At 49.3% G+C, this 13,403-nt stretch overlaps 5 protein-coding genes across 5 annotated transcripts, besides 1 other annotated feature; 2 read left to right on the forward strand and 3 right to left on the reverse strand.

Moving 5' to 3' along the window:
- Positions 1 to 364: 364 nt before the first annotated feature.
- UA08_01535 (hypothetical protein) lies at positions 365 to 3,730 on the reverse strand (the record flags this gene model as incomplete). The annotated part of the gene is made up of 1 exon (XM_020261210.1): positions 365 to 3,730. The coding sequence occupies one exon, from the start codon at positions 3,728 to 3,730 to the stop codon at positions 365 to 367; it is 3,366 nt and encodes a 1,121-aa protein (XP_020123472.1).
- Positions 1,124 to 1,243: a repeat region (Identified by RepeatMasker using a combination of RepBase library and repeat library created with RepeatScout).
- Positions 3,731 to 4,821: 1,091 nt separating the features above from the next.
- UA08_01536 (hypothetical protein) lies at positions 4,822 to 6,024 on the forward strand (the record flags this gene model as incomplete). Its single annotated transcript, XM_020261211.1, has 1 exon — positions 4,822 to 6,024. The coding sequence occupies one exon, from the start codon at positions 4,822 to 4,824 to the stop codon at positions 6,022 to 6,024; it is 1,203 nt and encodes a 400-aa protein (XP_020123469.1).
- Positions 6,025 to 6,285: 261 nt separating this feature from the next.
- On the reverse strand, positions 6,286 to 8,007 carry UA08_01537 (hypothetical protein; the record flags this gene model as incomplete). The annotated part of the gene is made up of 1 exon (XM_020261212.1): positions 6,286 to 8,007. One exon carries the CDS (start codon positions 8,005 to 8,007, stop codon positions 6,286 to 6,288), a length of 1,722 nt encoding a protein of 573 aa, XP_020123470.1.
- Positions 8,008 to 8,372: 365 nt separating this feature from the next.
- On the forward strand, positions 8,373 to 10,972 carry UA08_01538 (hypothetical protein; the record flags this gene model as incomplete). Its single annotated transcript, XM_020261213.1, has 2 exons — positions 8,373 to 8,386; positions 8,452 to 10,972. The coding sequence occupies 2 exons, from the start codon at positions 8,373 to 8,375 to the stop codon at positions 10,970 to 10,972; spliced, it is 2,535 nt and encodes an 844-aa protein (XP_020123475.1).
- Positions 10,973 to 11,463: 491 nt separating this feature from the next.
- On the reverse strand, positions 11,464 to 12,648 carry UA08_01539 (hypothetical protein; the record flags this gene model as incomplete). The annotated part of the gene is made up of 1 exon (XM_020261215.1): positions 11,464 to 12,648. One exon carries the CDS (start codon positions 12,646 to 12,648, stop codon positions 11,464 to 11,466), a length of 1,185 nt encoding a protein of 394 aa, XP_020123555.1.
- Between the last annotated feature and the right edge of the window lie 755 nt (positions 12,649 to 13,403).

Consider the following 13,403-nt stretch of genomic DNA (forward strand, 5'->3'; position numbering starts at 1 on the left):
GCCAGTGAACGGTTGATTCCTTATCTTGCAGGCTAGCCAATTAGCTGCAGCGCGCTAGACGTTGCCGCTTTCCTGGTTCATTCTTCACTTTTTGACTCCTTCACAGAAAAGAACCCTCGATGACTGGCCTGCGTTAGTCATGCTTCATGCAGATAACTAACGGAGCCCGGAGCACTCCGGCTATTTCTTCCTTCGCCATTCGAGTGAAGTCGGCACTCCGGAGAATTGGCCGGCCCGAGTCTTGTACCAACCAACCCCAGTTGATATTTTATTTACAGACCGAAAAGAGTAACCATACCATTCACGATTCATGATTCATTTCATTCCGAACAATGCGTTAAACAGCACGTATAGACTGCTCTGCTCACACAGCCCCGTCCATCAGCCTCTGCTCCCGTCGCTCTCTCCGAATCTCCTCGCCCACAATAATGCTGAACAGCCGCTTGTGTAAGTCATCTTCCGACCATCCAACCTCTCCGCGTCCGCCGTTCCGTAAATCAGCCCTGGTCAAGTCAGATACAAACCGGTCTAGGATTCCAAATTGGATTTGGGCAATAGGCAGTCCGCGCTCGCCGTCGGACGTCCAGAGCGAATCGCCAAGCATCTCGTCCCGTCGTTTGGTCGAGTGATAAGGGAATCGTTCCGGGTATCGCTTGGCCTGCCAGTAGAGCTTCTTCAAAGCAACGTAATGAGCGTCTGTAAAATAGCCAGATGTCGCCAGCGCGACTGCAGAGGAGGAGAAGGAAGACGATGATCGCTGCTTCTTGCTGCGTGGTTGCGCGCTATGTGCTGGTGATGTCTGCTTCGTCTCCTCAGCTGCTCCTGTTTCTACAAACGAGCGAGAACGTTTCAGACTTGGCATCTCTTCGCTGACAGAAGAGTGCCGTTCACTTGAGTTCGCCACGAATGGTGGGCTTTGAGACTCATCTAATGGCACATCCGTTCCGTCGATATGCCCTTTCTTCGATGTAGTCCACCAGTCCGGCGTGAAATTGTTCGTAATTCGTCGAAACCATGACTGTTTCGGACCGGACATCGGGTGTCCGGGCGTTGAACTGGCAGTAACAGATTGGTGAAAGGAAAATGCCTTGTTGGGCGTAGTCTCTGTCCCGTCTAAACTATACTCCTCCTCCTCCTCCTCCTCCTCCTCCTCTTCTTCTTCTTCGTCCTCCTCCCGCTCCTCTCCTTCCTCTCCTTCCTCTTCTTCATCCTCGTCTGGCTCATCATCTTCTTCCTCTTCCTCAGCCATGCTGTCCTCTTGATAGACTTTGTTGTTTTCCACGACGTCTGAAGAGAAACTTTCTTCACGCTCATCATGCACGCGGCGACCGCGCAGTAGAGATGGTCGAGCTGGTGATGACGCATCAGGAAGAGGTCCACCATGCCTGAGACTCCTGCTAGAATGTGATGTCTGACTAAGTGCTGTGCGAGGGCTGCTATTTGAGTAGTACTGACGTGATTTCGGTGTGTCGCGAGGTTTCAATAAAAGCGATAAATCAACCTCCTCGTCCCGTAGTTGTGCCATCCTAGACCTTCCAAGCGGCGGGATTTCGCCTCGAGATGGATTCCATTCATAGTGGTGTACGCGCTGTACGTAGTCTGTTTGCCGGCTACCTTGTTCTGCATGTTCACCGGCATTGTTTCTTTTCACGCTTGGTGATGTTTTCAGTGTCCGATGTCTATCAAAACTAGAGTCATGATTCCTAGCCTCCTCTTGCCAGACATCCCCGAAGTCTTCATCCTCACTTTCTACGTCAGAAACATACTCTGGAATATCACCTTCGCTCTGCTGAGAGACATCTTCATCGCTTTCAAGCACGATAACCCTACCAGGCTCTGCCTCTTCGATCTGACGGCTTACACGTTCGCGCTCACGTTGCCACTCCGCTTCTGCTTGCTGGCTCTTGGAAAGTCGCTGTTCGACTGATGGCTCCCGGTAAGACTTTTGTTGTGGACTTTCGACAGGTTCTTCTTCTTCTTCTTCTTCCTCCTCCTCTTCTTCACTGTCATATCTCTCGCGACCCAATTTTGAATATCTCTCCTCCTCTCTGTGTAGTAGTCTTTTCGCTTCCATCTCACCACGAGCAACAAGTTCGCCGAATCTAAGCCCAGCTCGAAGTTGGCGCCGAGAGTCTGCATCGAAATCGTCAAAAAGGTCTTCTAATCTGTCTCGGGCATTCGCTATTTCTTCTTTTTCCTCATCAATATCTTCGATATCTCCACTTTGTTCGTAGTGCAGGGCGCCACGAAGACTGAGGCCAAGCCGGACCAGTCGAGCAAGACTAAGTAATTTCCTTTCTTTTACTGGCACCTCAAATTTTGCAATGCCTGTGGTGGTCGTGTTGAGAGCAACAGGCACGACTTGATCAATAGATGGATCATAGCTACTTTGCAGCTGCATGGACTTCGAATGTGGTGTCGAGGTTAATGATTCAGTAGCGTGACTGGCTGTTTCCCGAGGGGACTTTGACGCCCTTGTCTTAGACTGAACGGAAGAAGACGCATTTTGCCTCTCAACAAATGGTTTGACAGTAGCCTTTGCAGAGCTAAGTGTAGAACTAAAACCGGCTTGTTTTGCCGATGGAAGAGTATCTAGTGACACCATGCTGAAATCCTCGCTTTCCATTATGGTATCGTACTCGTGATGCACATCAGTTGGGTCTGCAAATAGTTGAACACCATCATTCTGCTTTACTGGTATTGTTGACTTTCCACCATTCTCGTCAACGAGTGATGATGATGTAGGGGTTGGATAGCTCCTGCGTCGCCGAGGAGTGTGGCCCGCATGTAAAGTGTTCTCGGGAGATATCCCCCGAGCCTTTCGTGGAGGAGACGCGGTCCCTTGTGGAGTCGTCTGTTGAGTTCCCGCAACAACACGTGCAGGGTTTTCACGTCCAGGATCAGCCATATCAGAAACGACTCGCGAGGAGGAACGGTTGGGAGTAACGTGCTGTGGTGACGGTGAAAAGGCTCCCGTGCCAGCGATATCAAGGAAAGGATCAGGGTCGGAATATGTGTCGGAAGGTGATTTCTGCATGTCAGCGGTCATGAATGGCGAAGGCGACCGTCTGTCAAGGGCGCCGTCGAAGGTATCTAATCGTGTTTTCTTGCTCGTCGCAAAAGTCCCAGCCACCTCTATGCTCTGCGCAACTTCTTGTAGTTGGAGACTCTTCCGAGGGCGGCCACGCGGCCGTTTTGTAGAATCTGGCGCTTGAAGCTTTGGAGTACGTCCAGGGCTTCCTTTAATCGGACTTGTGCTTTGCACATCCGACTTCCGCGGCCGACCCCTTCGTCTCTTTGCTGACGGTGAGTTGCTTTCTTCGTCTTTCAGCGGTACCTTGGTAGTGGTAGCAGTGGAAGGTTTCAGTCTTTTTCGGGGTCCGTCTTGAGTATGCTCGTCATCTTCCTGCTCGGCCTCCACTGTCACCCGGATCCTCCACGGACTGAGATTACCCTCGGACTGCATTTTTGTTGGAGATGCCGACCGCTGTCGCATGCGTGGACTTGACGGTAGTACGATGTCATTGAAGCGCATGGTGTGGGCGCTTTGATTTGGGGTTGGTTTAGGCAGCCGCTCTTGCTTCCTCCGTGGAGTGTAGAAGGTATACGACGGAACCCAACTTTGGCGACCCGTAAATTCGGGCGCTGGTGACGAGATGAGGTACAGCGCGTCTCCTTCGGGGCCGAGGACATCAGGCGATGAGCTCGTACTCGACGATAGGGAGGTCATAACGTCTAGCGCATAGAACTACGCACCGCGGAACGGTCGTGACGGATGGGAGTTGGACGATAAGGGAAAATAGTAGCACCTTGGAGTCAGCTTCTAGTTGCGGCTTCGCGCATCATCAATCCAAAAAAAAAAAAAAAAAAAAAAAAAAAAAAAAAAAAAAAAAAAAAAAAAAAAAAAAAAAAAAAAAAAAAAAAAAAAAAAAAAAAGAAAAAAACAAGTGTCACTCAGAGATCTTCTGGCAGAGTGCCGCATGAAGAGTTTCACGTTTGAAACAGACCGACACAATAAACAACTCTCCCGAAACGGCAGGTCGCGACCGCCACAAACGGCTAGCTCTATCACGTGATCAATGACCATATAAATTCTGGTCCTTCTGGTGCTGCAAACACACGTGGATAAAGCTGCAGAATGAAACTGCAAGTTGCATTAACACGTCATCTAGAAAATGGAAGTTAGGTTCCAGCTCCAAACTGAAACCATATTTACCGGCATAGCACTTCAGCCTGCGTTAATTAGCCGCAGTGAGGGATATATTTAATATGTTCACTCGGATAGAACCATGTGGTCAGAGATACATTTCTCCTCCAATACTCCGTGTCTCACCGTAACTCCGCCGGGGCATTTTACCGCAGCATAATTCATTAAATACCGACATGGCATTATGATGCAAATGCTCAGATCGTCGCCACCCAAAGGATCGAGCGCTTCTCCACGTTACATGGCTTGCTGCCCACGGACGCTCCTGATTGGCCCTCACGAGTTACCCCGGATCCTCCCCAGGTCTTGCTTACTTGCTGCCGTCTTTGTTGTCGTTGGTCCCCGCATCCACAGGCAAAGGAGGGAAGAGCGAAAGGGAAAAAAGAAAAGAAAAGAAGAACCGGCTAAGCGTGCTTCCCCGCATCAGCACGGAACTAGCAGCTGGAGCTGGAGAAGGACAGGGGAGGGAAGCATAAAAAGCTGGAATGTCCCCGGCCACCCTTGTTGCACAGCGCGCTTCACCCTTGACGAGACTCCCTAGACCTTCGTTTCGGTTTGCTGTAACGGCCTATGTTCTGATCTTCCTACTTATTGCGCTTTTTGTCGTGCTCAAAATGCGTGTCCAGAGCTATGCCGCAGGTGCGCTATTCGCGCTGCCCGCACTCGCGCAGACTACCAACACCACTCTTAGCACAGATCCCTTCAAGATCTGGAACATCACCGCAACCAACATCACCGCCTCTTTCGTTGGATACGGTGCGCGAACCCAGGCAATCTATGTTCCAGACAGCAATGGCACCCTCCAAGACGTGGTCGTCGGTTATGATACCGGCAAGGCGTACTTGCACGACAGCGAGACCAACCACACCTATTTCGGCGCGACTGTTGGTCGCTATGCAAATCGTATCAAGAATGGCACTTTTACCATTGATGGTAATACTTACCAGATTCCCGAGAATGAGAATAATGGACATGACACGCTCCATGGTGGCTTCGTGGGCTACGATCAGCGCAATTGGACTGTCACTGCCTACGCAAACGACAGTATCACCTTCTCTCTGCTAGACCCCGGCTGGCAGAACTTTCCTGGAGCCGTCCTCACTCATGTCACCTTTACAGTAGGTAATGAGGTAACACCAGTTAACCCGAAGGGCCTTCCTCAATTAACCTCCAGAATCGTGTCTCTCTCCTTGACCGAGAAGACGCCCATCATGTTGGCCAACCACATCTACTGGAACTTGGGGGCATTTCAAGTGCCGACTATCCTCAACGACACCTTACACATGCCTCTCGCATCTCGATACGTCCAAGGTGACAACATTGAGATCCCCAATGGCACCATCGCTGAGGTTAGCGTCTCCTATAACGGAGCTCTTGACTATACGTATCCCAAACAAATCGGTGCCAACTTGGATGACACTACCGGGGCCTGTGGCTATAACTGCACCGGTGTTGATAACTGCTTCATCAACACGCGCGACCCCTATTACCAACCCGACTCCCTCGTTCCCATCATCCACCTCTCCTCGCCAGCAACGGGCATTACTCTGGACGTTGCCACAAACCAAGCCGCTGCCCAGATCTACACATGCAATGGTCAAAATGGCACCATTCCCATCAAGTCGTCACAAAAGGCCGCCAATGAAGCTGCCGGCAAGGGCGGTGTTGACTATGTCAACAAATATGGCTGCATCGTCATCGAAACTGAGGGCTGGATCGATGCCATCAATTACCCTGAGTGGGGACAGCAGGAGATTTATGCTCCGTATGATGCACCGACGGTGAACTTGGCTACCTACCAATTCGGTACTCTGTAGAGGGAGAATTTAGCAACGAGAAATGAGAGGGAAGTGGTTGAAAGAGACGACACTATGAGCTATGCACTGGGATTCGGCCATACCATTTCTTCGCCTCGTTAATAATCTATGTATATAATGCTCCGTAGCGAGGTCGATAGGTATCTTGGCCGCTATAAAAAATACATCGCTAAAGTGAACAGAATATGTCTTCATCTAAGGGAACAAAAGGGTATCTTAGGTTAAGGAACGAAAAATCTACCTGCAGTATAGGACATTGAATCATCCCCAACCTGCCAATGTCCAGCTCGACCGATCACTCACGACAGAAGAACGAATACCGGATCGTCGATCTGCTATATGGTGACCATCCACATCTCGACTGGCGCTTGCCAACCCATCCCGAAGGAATTTCTCACGCTCAACCTCAACCAGACCTCTGATCTTGAGGCTTGTCACAAGGCTTGCACCAGCCCAAGCTCCTAGAGATTCGACCTGGCGAAACTGTCCGTGAATGTATGACTTGTTATTCCGAGATTGATTGCGACGGACTTTTTGCTCCACGAAATCAAGCTCCGATTCCGCTGCCCTTGCTTCTTCCACACTTTGTTTTTTCCCTTCTTCTTTTTCTTCATCTTCATCTTCTTCTGCTGCTCCCTCTTCTGGGTTATCTTGTGCATCAGCCACTGTGGTCTGAGTAACCCCTTTGACTGAAGTGCCACAGTTGCGTTTTTTGCTAATGCTAAGTTCGTGCATTTTCTTCCTCTGTTCCTCCACGGCGCGGCCTCTGGTCGCGTCCCATCCGTGCTCCGCCACGAGCGACATCACATTATTCAGTGTGCGTTGGCGAATACCAGGGATCTTCGAGCCGCCACCAACAAAGATAATACGGGACATACACGCGCCGCGTATATCTGGTGGCAGCTCCAATAGAGCATTATAAACCAGGATATGGATTGGCTTCTCATCATCGTCCAACTCGTGCTCGTCAGTACCCTCGGCAAAGAAATTGGCTTCAACCGGCTTCGTGAAGTGAGAGAATGGCACCTGCACATAACTTGAGTCCGGTTCGGATGGCGATGGTATGGCTACATTTCTGTCCAAGTCTTCCTCGCTGTCGTCTGCAGCACACTTGCACCAAGCAAACCGGCTGACAACTTCCTCGCAGTAATCAAAATTGGTAAATATTTTATTACCGACACGCTTTGATTCTTTTTGATCGGAAGCATCTTCTAAATTTGATAATATTTGCCCCATTTGTTGCATGAGGGGCTTCATTGCTCGAGTGCTTCGTTTCGTACCCATATCTCTGTATTCGTAGATGGCGGTAACAGTGCTTTCACCCCAGCCCAAATCAACAACCAAAGCTGCGCGCACCCCTGCAGCGGCAGCTACCATTGTAGCAGATGGCAGAAGCGTGATGGATGGGAATCTCCAACGGTTGAAGAGCGTTCCAAGGATAACTGATAGAAGTGGGTGTGGCATGACGGACGGCAGGACCAGGACAAGACGCGCATTTCCCGCGTCTGTCAGTAGATAATTGTTATACACATCACGGATTGCGCGTTCAACCTTGTCTTCCACCAGGCCTAGATCTACCTCCCTCAAGTCCATACGCCACAATTCGTAGCTTTTAACCCACTCCTCTGCATCCAAGGGATCTGGGGTATTTCCCGGTCCCTTTGATCTGAGAAATCCTCGATAATCTCCAGCTTTCCTTGACTCCTCTGGCCCAAAGCCTACCGTACACATTGGTGCACTGTCGCCCTCAAATCCCGCACGCAGCGAGCGAGCTCCCAGTTCAAGTATGATAGCATCTTCTTCGTTTCGGAACGACGAGAGCGGCGAGGACGAGGATCCGAATGATGAGACTATCGACCGATTGCGGAGAGGAGGTGGCGTTCGCGGCTCAAAGGATTGATCATCCTTGCGAATTCGTGCTCGTGCTGCCTCTAGCGCTGAGATGGAAGACTTGCTTGCGTGTCGCGAGTCGGTTGTTGCCATGCTTCAAGGAGTCCAGCTGTATAAGCACCGTGATTTCGAAGAGATGTCGCTATAGTACTCTACTCATTGGCACATGACTGCCAATAATATGTCACATTGATCAGAATCGATAGGAGTCTTATGAGCTTTGGTAATGGTTTCGCATTTCAATGTTTGAGCATGGGAACTGCATGCGCTAAGCATGGAGTCTCAGCCATCGACTCTGATTGGCGGAAGCTCCGTTGCCAGCGCAAACCAAGCTCCGCCCGCAGTTTCCATATCAAAACAACCTCCTCCCCTTGCCGACCACAGTCCTTAAACATCAGTCGGCTCTTTTTGAATACACTCCAATTGGTTTGCAGAACAGGAATGTTTTGTGAATAAGAATGGGAATTCCGGGGTATGTTCCAGCGTCAAAGACTTCCTTGTGAAATGCCCGTCATCTCTAGCTAATAGCAAACTCAGCCTCGGCAAAGCAATTGGAAATGCCGATCGAATTGCGCTTTCCAGGCTTGCTGTCAGGCACTTAGAGGTGGCCAGGCGGCCTATTAGGGTCGCCGTTGATATCTCGATCTGGCTTTTCCAACTTCAGGCCGGACGAGGCGGACAGAACCCAGAACTGCGGACACTTTTCTTTCGATTGATACGGCTCCTTGCGTTGCCGGTGCACCCTCTTTTTGTCTATGATGGAAAACACAAGCCTCCCTTCAAGCGCGGTAAAGCAACTACTTCACGAAGTTACGGATCAGCCCCGATAATCAGATTGTCGAAAATCCTCATAGATCTATTCAAGTTTCCGCGACATGATGCCCCGGGGGAAGCTGAGGCCGAGTGTGCCAGACTCCAACAGGCAGGAGTTGTGGATGCTGTCATGAGCAACGACATTGACACATTAATGTTTGGATCAGGCCTCACGGTTATGAATTTCTCAAAAGAGAAATCAACCGGCACCACAGCTGCTACCCATGTCGACTGCTATACGACAGAAACGAGGTTTGACGTGGAAGCAAACGTAAAATTAAGCCGCGCAGGCATGATTCTTTTTGCAATGCTAAGCGGCGGTGATTATCTTCCATCGGGTGTTACAAAATGCGGCCCGGGTCTAGCTGGCGAGATTGCGATGGCCGGATTTGGTGAGGATCTCTTTGAGATCATAAACGGGAAGGAAGATGAGATAAATGTGAGACTCGAAGAATGGCGAGAAAGACTACAGTACGAACTGGACATGAACGAGAGTGGCTATTTCCAATCCAAGCACAAGGCTGTCCGGATTCCGGAGGCGTTTCCTGATCCTCAAATTCTCTCGTTCTATGCAAAACCAGTTGTTTCCAGTGCAGTCGAAATTGAGAATCTACGCCAGCGCCTTGTGGATGCTTGGGATCTTGAAATAAATGCCCTTGAGCTTAGGAATTTTGTGGCCGACTTTTTCGATTGGAAGTACCGCTCGGGAGCGAGAAAGTTGATTCGAAATCTCGCAGAGCCCTTGGTCTTGACTAGACTTCGACTTGGTCGGTATCCTATTGCCATGTCCGGCTATGGCTCTTACGTCCCCAATTCAGAACTTCCTGTCCTACAAAAAATATACCGAAGTCGAGCACATTTCAGTACTGGCTGTATTCCTCAAGTGCAGCTAGAGGTGATTCCGATTGACATCGTTGGGCTGGATTTAGATGCCGAAGAACCGAACCCACCGCCAGAGCTTTCGCAACTCACAGAGCCAGGCTCTCAGCCCATTGAAGATGAGGACGAAGCACCCACTGAACCGGGGCATACAGAAGGTCTGTCTTCGAAAGTCTACCTACCTAAAAAGCCGTACGATCCCTTTGAGCCAGAGAAAATTTGGGTTTTTGAAACCGTGGCAAATATAGGGGTTCCGGAAGTGGTTGCGCGATGGAAGAAACAGGAGGCAGAGAAGAAAATGCCAACCAAACCCACATCTAAGAAAACCACTATCAGGAAGAAGAAGGTCATTGATCCCAGCATGAAGCCGGGCGGTATTCTTCGATACACAACTGTCACAAAACCGGGCAGTGACATGAATAGCGTCAAAAAGGCCCAGATTCTTGATGCCACAAGCTTATCATCTTCACCACAAAAATTATCGAGCCAAGGTATCCATAGCAGTCAATTCAGTATTTCATCCAAGCCTTCTTCTCCGCAATCAGGATGGAGGACCCAGAAGATGATGGAGTTCTCCACTTTAGCTGTTGATGACCTTGCTGGTGAATTAGCTATAAGTTGCAACGTAACAGATGGGCCACATACTCAGGTACGAATTCCACATTTCAACATGAGGCGTCCTGCCCTTGTTGGAGACCTTCCAAAGACTTCAGGCGACTTTGAGTCCGATACTGGTGTAGAAAAGTACGCTATGTTCTCACCAGCGCATACACCATCATCGTCACCCACAAAGTTCAAAATTAGCTATACTGCTGCCGGGAGTCTCTCGCCTCTCGGAGCAGAACGCGGGCGACAACTGAAATCCTCAAGCCCATCACCATTGTCAACGCCAAAGCCCCGGCGATCACGCAGGATCAAAGCACAGGATTCCGGTCGTGATGATTCATTGGAGATGGCTCTTGAATCGCTTCGTCTGTCTCCTTCAACGACGAGTGCAAGAATGCAACCTAAATATGACATCGAAAAGGCGCAAAAAAGCGTAAAGTTGGCTAAGAAGAAAGCAACGACAGGATCCCTAACGCTTACACCCACTGAAGAGAAGACCGATGATGATATCTCATCAGCCACTGTCTCGACACCAGTTAAAATCGATGATGACCCTGAGGACCGTGCACCTCAACCTCCTAAAACCCTGACCGAGACTATACGCATCTATAAAGGGTTCTGGACTGTTGAGTTACGCGAGCAAGAAACAGTTGAGCTTGCGGGCAGTGAAATAGAGTCAGAGGAAGGAAATGAAGACACTAAACAAAACAAGCCCAAGAAGAAACGAATTGCACGTGTTAGCATTTTAGACTTAAGTTGACCAGTTTCGTTTCTTGTGTCGTTACTTTTTGCATATACTCTTGTTCTCTTGTCTGCGTATTTGGTTAAGATTATACCCTGCTGGCATTTTAGGAGTTTAAAATAATCCGGGGTTTGGGTGCTTGGAACGATGAAAGTGTATATTTATATTTTAGCTACCTCGGTATGGATCTATGGCTTCATAAGTTAATGACATGATGATTATTATTTAGACAAAATATAAATGAAACCTTTTATCACATACGGAGTAGCAAAGCTAAACGTAAATTGGAATACAATCAACGTGCCTCGATGCTGGGACTGGTCTGTTGCTCTCAATTAGGATGGTCATCTTTGGTTCATTTGTATATATCTCCATCCATGGATATTCTTAGTCACCTTTCGACGTATAAGAAATTCGCCAAAATACAACAGCAGAGGGGACTACTTGTTTACCATGTGCAACTAAGTACATTTATCTACCTATTCTAATTACATGTATTGTATGATAACTCAACCGAAAATCTTAAGAAACCCCCAGAACCCAAGGCCGCTCAGAACGGGTATGGTAAAATTGTCATCCCATCCAAACAGGTCTACAAACTCACTCCCAGCAGCAACAATGCCGGAGACAATGCTCATAACACCCAATGCTAACGAGCCGGTGATGACACTACTGCCAGTGCCAGTGCCAGTGCCAGTTGGCCAACCAACCAGATTCCTGACGGATTCCGGGAAGTAATCAAGATGACCCGTGAACATATAAGTATTTTGGGGGTCGTTGGGAAAAGGTCCAACGCTGGGGATAAACACGCCCCAGAAGAGGAGGGCGGTCACAACGCCCGTAAGGAATGCTGCTGCTGTGCCAGCTAGACTCTTTCCAGTGCGCAAGTGGATGGTGTAACGACCATACAAGCGACCAAAGGTGGAAGCAGCGGTATCGCACCAACTCAGCAGCAGGACACCCATGACACCGATATCCTTGGGAAAGGCACGCAGCACAATGTACGCGCCTAGAAGATACCAGATGACGCCATTATAGCCGCGGACCTCGGACTCTCGCATAAGCGCGCCCATTAGCCGGATATATAACTGATTGACGCGTTCGGATCGATGTCGGAGCACGTCTATAGCAGCTATGGGGATAAGAGCAGAAAGCAACCAAGGCGTGATTTCGAATGTTTGTATACCGCGCCGGAAAAACTCCAAGGTCACAAATCCAATCGATACATGTAGCAGTTTGCGGGGGATTTCATGCTTGTGGATGAAAGTGCGATAGTTTTGATGCAATGGAATGAGCCCCAAGGGTGATGGAGATCGCGACAAGTCCCGCCAGCGGTCTTGCAGGTTGGCGTACGGAGAAAGGTAGCCGTTTGGAGATAGCTTTCCATTTGCGCTTAGAGGCTGCGACCTGACCACTGGCGATGTCGAGGGCTTTTTCGTGGTGTTGTTGCTATTGGATCCACGCCTTCTCGGAGTTGTCCTAGGTTGCGAAGACGTATTTCGTGCAACTGCATCTCCATTGCTATTACTATCCTCTTTGAGAACTGACTGAGCGCTATTGCTCAGTCGTTGTCGCCGAGCTGCTGAGCGCGTCACGGGAGCGAAGTATTCATTTCTGCTGCTCGGAGTGTCCGATGGTGTGGGCGACGGCGAGACGACTCGAGGTGTGGCTGGCACAGCATGCTGAGAAGACATCTCAACCGCGTCTCTCAGAAGAAGCGGCAGCGCCGGAAGTAGGAGAACCCCGTTGGCCGTGCGATGGAGAAGCGGTGGACAAAGTCGATGATAGTCTGTTGAATATGCGAACAAGGCAGAAATAAGGGTCGGAGCTGGGTTGTGAGGCTGAATATTGGCGGTTTCTCTAGTCTTGTCGTTGTTGACACTGTCGACAATATATTCCAGCTGACTTGGGCATGAATATTTTTAGACCTGCGCTACTGAGCACCGGCGCATACAACCATCCAGTCGCAAATGAGTGTATATAGTTGTGCAACCTTGGTGGAAAAAATCAAGAAGTAAACTAGGAGCGAGCAAAATGGAGCGACAGTTGCTTTTATTTTCGCTTGGAGATTGTTGTTCGGAGTTGAGTTAGTAATTTAATGAATTGTTCACATGCAAACTTCCGGCGGCTTCCAGGGCACGTGACTTGGGTGCATATTTCGTATTTTGTCCACAGAGCAGCTTCAGGCGAAGTAGAAACTATGTTTACAGTGTACTGAATGTTAATGCTATATTTCCCAACATAAAATTTGATCCGCATACGCTGGCCAAGGTCCTGGCTGAAGCCTTTCAACTGCGGTCGTGAACTTTTTAAATACTGCCCTGTATCCAGATCGTAATCATCGAGTATCCGCCGCGTATTTTTACGTATGAAATTTTTTATCTTATCGAGTTTGCGCAGAGAGTCCGGCCAATCAGATCTCGTCTTTCCGACGGCAGAAAGAGTCCGC

Source organism: Talaromyces atroroseus, assembly GCF_001907595.1.
Source record: "Talaromyces atroroseus strain IBT 11181 chromosome Unknown scaffold_1, whole genome shotgun sequence".
NCBI classification, from domain to species: domain Eukaryota; kingdom Fungi; phylum Ascomycota; class Eurotiomycetes; order Eurotiales; family Trichocomaceae; genus Talaromyces; species Talaromyces atroroseus.